We start from the raw sequence: 8,746 nt of genomic DNA, 5'->3' as shown, positions 1-8,746 counted from the left end.
AATGATTTAGGTAACCATCATCATAATTATTAATACCTCAAAGGCAACACCACCCAAAAATGCTTGGAATTGGTGGGATAGGACATGGGTGGGGCCAATGCGTACCTTTAAATACTTGTCATGACAGCACAGGCTCCCCTTTCTGAAGGCAGTGTTTTCAGCCTGTTCATTTTCTCTTTTGCACACCATAGCCTGGGATTTACTCTACGCTTAACTTCTGCCCACCCGCTTGGAAGATTACAGCCAGCATCATGACTGATGATGATCTGTCTGCCTTGGTCGTGGATAATGGATCAGGGATGTGCAAGGCAGGCTTTGGTGGTGACGATGCCCCTCGGGCTGTGTTCCCTTCCATGGTAGGTCGTCCCCGGCACCAAGGGGTCATGGTAGGCATGGGCCAGAAGGACTGCTACGTGGGGGATGAGGCCCAGAGCAAGAGAGGTATCCTGACCCTGAAGTATCCCATTGAGCATGGAGTAGTCACAAACTGGGATGATATGGAGAAGATCTGGCACCACACTTTCTACAACGAGCTACGAGTGGCACCAGATGAGCATCCCATCCTCCTCACTGAGGCGCCCCTCAACCCCAAGATCAATCGGGAAAAGATGACTCAGATCATGTTTGAGGCCTTCAACACACCTGCCATGTATGTGGCTATTCAAGCTGTGCTCTCTCTCTATGCCTCTGGACGGACCACAGGCATCGTGATGGATTCTGGGGATGGAGTCACTCACACTGTGCCCATCTATGAAGGATATGCCCTGCCCCATGCCATTCTACGTCTGGATCTGGCTGGAAGAGACCTGACTGATTACCTCATGAAAATCCTGACAGAACGAGGCTACAACTTCACCACCACGGCTGAGCGGGAGATTGTTCGTGATGTCAAAGAGAAGCTGTGCTATGTGGCCTTGGACTTTGAGCAAGAGATGGTCAGTGCTGCTGCATCTTCCTCACTTGAAAGAAGCTATGAGCTTCCTGATGGGCAGGTGATCACTATTGGGAATGAACGCTTTCGATGCCCTGAAGCCATTTTCCAGCCTTCCTTTCTGGGCATTGAGTCCAGTGGGATCCACGAGACAGCTTTCAACTCTATCATGAAGTGTGATGTGGATATTCGCAAGGATCTGTATGCCAACACCGTGCTATCTGGAGGCAGCACTATGTACCCTGGCATTGCTGACCGGATGCAGAAGGAAATCGCAACCCTGGCCCCTGGCACCATGAAAATCAAGATCATAGCTCCACCAGAGCGGAAGTATTCCGTTTGGATTGGGGGCTCCATTCTGGCCAGCCTGTCCACATTCCAACAGATGTGGATCAGTAAACAGGAATATGATGAGGCTGGCCCTCCTATTGTTCATAGAAAATGTTTCTGAAAATCTTTCATTAGTTTTCAAGCTAATGGGTTTACATTTTTCCCTTTTCTAGGTCATGGTGATGGCACTGCCTTTATCTACCACCAATTGAGTCAAGGTAATAGTCTACTCTTGCTAGCAAACTCTTCTCTATCTTAGGGTTATGGGCTCCTGCCCAACTAACCACATCTTGACCTCTATCAACTTAAGAAGAATTCTGATACCATATTCTATTTTCCTCACTTTATAGGGTTCAAAGCAATGTAAACCTGCTTAAGTGAAAATAAGTGACAAGGAGTAAAATCATGAGAAATGTCCTTACAGAATGGATAACTAGAATTTCCAAGCTTTAAAAACTAGTCCTTGCTTAACATATTTAACAGGAGCAGGCTTTACAACCCTGTAAAAAATGTGTATGTGTTTAGCAAACATGTCTTATTAATTAGTATTTTTGTTTTATTTTACTTCTTTGTATAGAGAGAATAAATTGTAAGGGTCAATAATATCTATATATACCTAAGCAGCAGGGAAATGAAATATTGTATTTTAAAATATAATAAATCTGGCTATCTAACCAGCTAATGCAAATTTCTTACCTCCCCAACAGTCACCATTTTAGTGGCTCCATATTTTAATTGTTTCCCTGATTAAATAAGCATAATGAAACAGCCAACATTCCATTAATGTTGTTTAAAAATCAACTAAATTTTCAGATCAGAGTGAGGTTCTGCTTGTCAAACACATATTTTAATGCCTTACTTGTTGAACTTCATTCTATTTGTAAAACACCAAAACTATAGATAATGCCTAATTTTTTTAAAATAGAGAGATATTGCAATATCACGTTAATGTCATCATGCTACAGTTTGACATGAACAATTTTATTTCAACTTTTTAGCATAATAGCATATCTTGAATAATTTCTGTAGCTGAAATTTTGGACATTTCTCTTATCAAGAATTTCATGGGTAAGGGGGAGTGGGGAGGGGGAAGGTAGATGGGTTAAAGGGGGTCAAATATATGGTGACAGAAAGAAATATAACTAGGGGAGGTGAACACACAGTGTAAATATATATATGCCTTACTGTTAAAATGTACAGCTGAAACATTGGATTTCATTAACCAATGTCACCATAAAAAATAAATTAAAAAAAAAGAATTTCATCATGGGAAAACATAGCCTCTTTGAAAATTGTAAATTCTAGTTCCAGTATAGTAATTCCAATTTTATTCTTGGAAATATTTTAGAGTAATTCTGCTTTATTATGTCCAGTAGGTAGCAAAATTTCCTAATGCAGAGTCTAAGATACTAACATCTTAGAAAATATCAGTGTGTCGCCCCTTAATGCCTAAAAATTTTTAATGAATCCAATGATAATTTTCAACCAATTTTTAAGTACTAGTGTTATTTCAATATATGCTGTGATTTCTGATTAAATGGATACAGGGATTGTTTATATTTTTCAGGGGTTTTGCCTGAAATTTTAAAATATTTGAGGCGGGGGTTGCTTATGAAGGCATTATCAGATACTTAAGAAAGAGGAATTTCTTGTTTTTCCCCTTTAGTTGGGAAACTTATACTTGTATTTTAAAACTCTAACTTGGAGTTTTCAAGTGTTGTTTGCTTAAGATAAAACTTTTCAAAGAATTCATTGTTCCTTATGTCCTTTACCTGACAATACAGTTTTCAGGAATGAATTCAATCAAAATTAATCAAGGCACTTTATTTCATAAGACTTGGAGTTTATCCTTTAATTAATTTTAAATAAATTAAAATTGCTTCATACTTTCATTTCTTGTTATTTCTCCTCATCCTTCTCAAAGAAATGTAGAATGATCCAGAGAGGATCGCTTTTTATATATGTGTCCTATTCATTCACTCATATGTTATTATTCTGTACCTGGTACATTTGACCATGAAAACATTAAAAGGAAAATTGTTTAAAAAAAAAAAAAAAAGAATTACAGCTAGTCAGATAAGGTTATAAATTCCTTGTGATCTCAATTTAAAAGTTAGGTTTTAGTGGATGAACTGGTCTTCAGGTAATTAGTAGGCAAAGATAATAGCAATAATAATAATATACTGGATTTATATGCTATAACATTTTCCATTTGCAGAGTAGTTCTCACAAATACTCTGACCTACATTCTCAATTACCAGAAAACATACATCTCCCCACCCACAGAATATTTATGGGACAAGTAAGGTGAACTTCCCAGAGAGAAAACCACTGAGCCCTGGATCATTAGATGGGAATGTGAATTCCATAATGCAAAGAAAAATTTAAGGTCTTTGGACTTTCTCCTATTCATCAACATTGACTGATGGATGAATTATGGAAGAAACAGTCCATCCCGAAATTTTAGATTTTAGAATCAATGCCATCTATATAGGTAATACAAATGGCTTATTTTTCACCAGTGGTTTACCAACCTGGTTCATCAACCAAATTACTTAGAGAACTTTATATAAATACAGATTTCCTGGCCCTGGTTCAGAAATTCTGGTTCAGTAGGTCTAGAGTGGGAACTAAGAATCCAATTGTGCAGCCAGCTCAAGGAATCACAGCTCTGAACAACCAGAACCTAAAATATATTACAGACTCCAAAGGCAGGACAGGACTGTGTACATTTGCCTTATCCATCTCTCTTATAAGATGGGGCAGCAATGAAGTAGCCTTTACAGATAAATTTCATACCACTGTAAATTATTTCCACTCTCCCTCAATGATTCACTCTGAACAAAAACCTAGGGCTAGAGATGCACCACAATTTCCCCTAAAGTGTTATTTTCTAATGACAGGTAACATTTTCTGAAAGTATACATGGTCCAAAACTAATACTTACAGTCTTCTTCCCTAACTTCCAGATGTGCTTATTTTTCGATAATGAGGTACAATAGTTCTAGGATTCAGACTGAGCCTAGTATTCACAATTCTATAATAGAGAAAGGTCTAGAAATAAGTATTATATTTCCAGAAAATCAAAAAATCATTCTTTGAGGCAATAAGGGCCTTACCACATTTATTCCATTTGGCAACTATAAATTTAATGCCCTATGCCAGAATTTACTAGAGAAGTGTTCAAGGACCTTGGGAAAATTACAGTCCAGTAGTGGGAGAAACTATGTTCAGTAAAAGCAGTGTGGCCTAAGGGTGGTTCATAGACTAAACATGTCCAAGGTACCATGATAATTTAAATCAGGACAGTTCAAGCCAGGGTGATCAAGAGGAGCTGGCAGTAGGTGAAGTCACTGAATTAAGTCTTAGAGAACACACAAATTTTATGGAATATAAAAACTTTTCTTAGAAGGCTCAAGTGACATTATATTCACTATTTATTGGGGTGGGTAGGGTTTCTTGAATATTTCTACTGCACTATGCCATTAACCATCTCTCACACTTCTCAACATTTACAGCTGGATTTTGAAAGCTTTCGCTTGTCAATAAAAGTTTCCTGTTCTTCTGATTGGTCCAAGGATCAATCAATCTCATCTTTCTCATCTTTGGAGTCTGTGCGGGTATGTGGCTGGGAGAGAGAGAGATTGAAAGAGAGAGAGAGAGAGAGAGAGAGAGAGAGAGAGAGAGAGAGACCACTCCTAATTTCAAAAGAAGATTCTTAGTCTGTTGGGAGAGGAAGGAAGGAAGGAAGGAAGGAAGGAAGGAAGGAAGGAAGGAAGGAAGGAAGGAAGGAAGGAAGCGAGTAAGTGAGCAAACAAGCAAGTGAGCCTTTCGGTGAGTACAATAGCATAATCAGATCTTCTAATCTATTCTCATCTTTGCTAATATTTTTTTCTAAGTTTCAAATTGCTCTAGAGTTGAATTTCAGGCATCTGACTTCCTAATAACTCAGACATTATAATATATTGAAAAGTGTGTTTTTCTGGTAACTATTCACAGCCTTCTTCCAGAATTTACAAAAGGTTCCTTTCAAAAAATGTTTGAAGTTAGGAACTAAGCATGTGGTTTTCCCAATACTGCTTCCAGATGTTGATAAATACAATTGGAATGTCTTTAGGGATATATATGTACATATCAGTAGAGAGACTGCTCATTAAAATTAATTGATACTTTAAGACTTCCTTTTTAAATATGAAAGGACCTGTCTGAACTATAAATGTCATTTTTTTAAACTAACACCGTAAGTAATGAAGACTGTAGAGCCTTCTTGAGCTACCTGCCTTGTTTTTCATCTCATTCCAAATCTGCTGTCCTAACCACCTTATAATTTTAAGTTCAGTTAAATCTAGTCAACAGATGCAGTGTGATATGATGACAGATGTTTTATCTAGATGACACCCTAACACCACTTAAAAAAACGGAAAATCTTATTTACATGACAACATGTAAGTCAAAAGCCAAGTTGTTCTCTCTGGAACTGGAAATGAGGCACTTGTAACCATACACAAACCATACAACACAGTGTGTGGTAAAGAAGGGAGAAGGTACACAGACTCAGCAAGAAGGATTAAAGTTTCCACTCACATCCCCTACATGGGTGTACCGCAGCAAGAGAATTTTTTTCTAGTTATTTTGCAGGGTGAACAAAGAAAGCCAGACACCAACGTGGTATTTTAACTTCATGGCTCCTGCATATTCTCAGTGACTCCCTCAGAACATCCCCAAGTATCATCCCCTCTTCTTTTAATAGCGAAATTAAACCATTTATTTTTTCCATAACTGGATAATAAGGAAGAAGCTGGCCTCTCTAGTGAAAATAAATTTATGTTCACCAGAGAGTATGCTGGAATCTTCTAGGGCAGTCCACAGTGTTTAACGATTCATAAGTAGAAGGTTTCCACAGAAAGATAAGCTTTTTATAAGTCTTTGATTACCAAAGTAATTTAAAAGTTTATTGTATGTGAAATATATAAGTAATATCTAGGTAATAAGTTGGTAAAATGCTGGAAGAAATATAGAACATGCCCTCTATTTAACATAAAAAAGGTATTATTACAATGATGAGAATCAAAGCAGTACATCCTTGGATAAATAATTAATTTTATCAAAGTAGGAGAAATTATCTGCAGCAACATAAATACAAAACGTACAGTTTTTAAACTTTAATGGATTCAGAGAAACAAAAGTTGGAGCAGAGAAAAGGAAAATATATCAATGAAAAAGAAAGAAAACATATTTCCTCTTTACCTGGTCTCAGCGCTACTTTATTGTTTGACACTAGCTATGCTACTTGGTGATTTGACTAACCAGCTAAAATTGCAAATAACCAAAAATAAAACTATCAAATCTCTGTGGCAGTGTGAAAAATGAATCGACAAAGCTCTATGACCAACTGAAGTATTAGAGAGAAGGAGGGAAGGGGGAGAAGTTTAGAGTATAAATGATGCCCATCACAATGCTCAGACCACCACCACTTTGCATAGTCATTTCTTCCATATTTCAGTCACTGTGGGCAAGACTGCAGCCAGTCTGTTTGACTGCTCTTCAAACATTGGCACCACAAAGCGACTGTCACCATTCACAGAGTCAGATGGGCAGGGTAAGTATAGTAGACACTGCTTACTTCATTTGGTTTTCATCTTGATTTTTAGCTAACCAGCACCTGAATGTCCCTTTAATTAAGCAAGAATTTCCTCTTGTGTGAACACTGGTGGGAGGCAAGACAGGCTCATACTTATTCACTAGCAGCTAAAGCTGAGGCTCAGTCTAGCAGGTGCTCCGTTCATGGATTTTAACACTTGGAACCTGGGAAAGTGACCTGAAGATGCAAGAACTATTGAGAAATTATTCACAGCCTCAGTGACACGGGAAAGCCATCAATGCCCATGGGAGGGTCCCATGGTAGAATCCTAACCAGACTATTGCTTTGGCATGACTTTATCTTTTTTTTTCCAGATTTTTTCTATTTTTGTTTATTTTCCAAGAATGGAATCTGTGAGCTACTCATCGGCCTTCCAAAAATTTCCTTTCTGGCTTAAGTAATCTAAAGGCAATTTCTGTTGCTTGAAATCAAGTACGCTGATTGAAACATATTCTGATACCAGAGAATGGAATTACAAGTAATAGACCCTTAAGGAAATCGGCAAATCTAGAATTGGTCATCTGGCTCAGTTCAGGCTGAAGGCAGTAAAAATCCCACTAGTATTCAGTAAAGGGAATCTGGCAGCTCATAGCACACAGTGGAAAAATGGTTCATTAAAATATCTTCTGGGATCACTTAAAACGAAGTGCTTTTTGAGAACAAGGCAAGGCTGTGGGGAACCAAGCTTTCACTGTTATGGAATAATATAAAGGATATGAGCAATTTTGTGTGGAGAAGTAGATGGCTCTTTCTATTGGCTCCAGCCAGTTTAAAAGAGAATAACAAATTCAAATCACTAGACATTTTTCGAAGCACAGACCGAGCTAAGTGAATCTTTTATCTTTAAGAGACATAAAGCCAAAGTACCTAAAAAACAAACTCCACCGATTGAATTCACAGATTCATCAGGACTTTCATGTTAAATTTAGAGCAATGTTGAGGGAAAGAAATGGGACCCTGAGGATTGGAGTGGAGTTATTTAGAAGGATTTGAACTAGGAAACCCCAATCATCCAGCTCCATCCCATTGTAGCTAAAGCAACTTATTTTTTTCTCCTATGATGAGGGCTTTATCATTTGATTGCACAATATAAATGAAACGGTCTTACCTGATTGAGGTATCTGAAAATAAAAAGCTAATTTTATCAGTTAGGGTCCTTACAGGTTACATATAGAATATCTAAAGGATTTTCACTGAAGAGAATTTAATTTAAAATTATTTACAGAGCTCTGACAGAATTGAGGAACCAATAAAGGATGCTGAGGCACCCAGTGCTAACAACAACAGAAAGCCATTATCATGCCTAAAGCTCAGAAAAGCAAGAAAAGGGAGAGGTGTGACCAGAATGCAATGAGAGCTGTCTGGGAAGAAGAGGGCTTCTCAACAGGTTATGGAGGAATACAGTTCCAGCCAAAACCCTGGCAAAGAAGGAAGAAGAGAAAATAAAACTCTGAACTCTCCTCTCCTTCACCCGCCAAGATCCTCCATCTCCCATTGATCTAAACCAATAAGAAGCCAGTGGTCAAGGGAGGCCAGGTGATGTAGTCTTAGGGCAGCTTGAGAAAGTTTAGAACAACATAGAAGAGATATAGAATGGATGGGAAGAAGCAAACACATAATGATCAGCACACCAATTCTTCTTATGCTTCATACCACTGTCACCTCTGTTACTTCTAGAGCTAGAGTCAGATCCCAACATGGCTGAGGGTGCTTACTTCTGAAGTCAAAATCTGGAGGACAGGGCTCACATGAAAAAAGGAATTATAGGACTTTGCTAAGTTTTCAAGACAAAAAAAAAAATCTTGGAAATCTGAGTACAGGGAGTGCTCTATTCTTTTTAATCA

The 8,746-nt window shown here is 38.0% G+C and overlaps 1 protein-coding gene across 2 annotated transcripts; it reads left to right on the top strand.

Annotated features, from left to right (window-relative positions):
* The first annotated feature begins 237 nt into the window (after positions 1–237).
* LOC102882558 (beta-actin-like protein 2) lies at positions 238–1,558 on the top strand. 2 transcript variants are annotated; one of them, XM_006912477.1, is made up of 2 exons: positions 252–380; positions 507–1,382. In XM_006912477.1, the coding sequence occupies exons 1-2, from the start codon at positions 252–254 to the stop codon at positions 1,380–1,382; spliced, it is 1,005 nt and encodes a 334-aa protein (XP_006912539.1). The 2 variants fall into 2 exon arrangements, with proteins under 2 accessions (XP_006912538.1, XP_006912539.1); XM_006912476.1 differs by having other exon boundaries at positions 238–1,558.
* The last annotated feature ends 7,188 nt before the right edge of the window (positions 1,559–8,746 follow it).

This window comes from Pteropus alecto, unplaced genomic scaffold (genome assembly GCF_000325575.1).
Source record: "Pteropus alecto unplaced genomic scaffold, ASM32557v1 scaffold73, whole genome shotgun sequence".
Classification (NCBI taxonomy): Eukaryota; Metazoa; Chordata; class Mammalia; order Chiroptera; family Pteropodidae; genus Pteropus; species Pteropus alecto.
The sequence above is the reverse complement of the archived record's forward strand: the minus strand, read 5'-3'. Positions and strand labels throughout refer to the sequence as shown.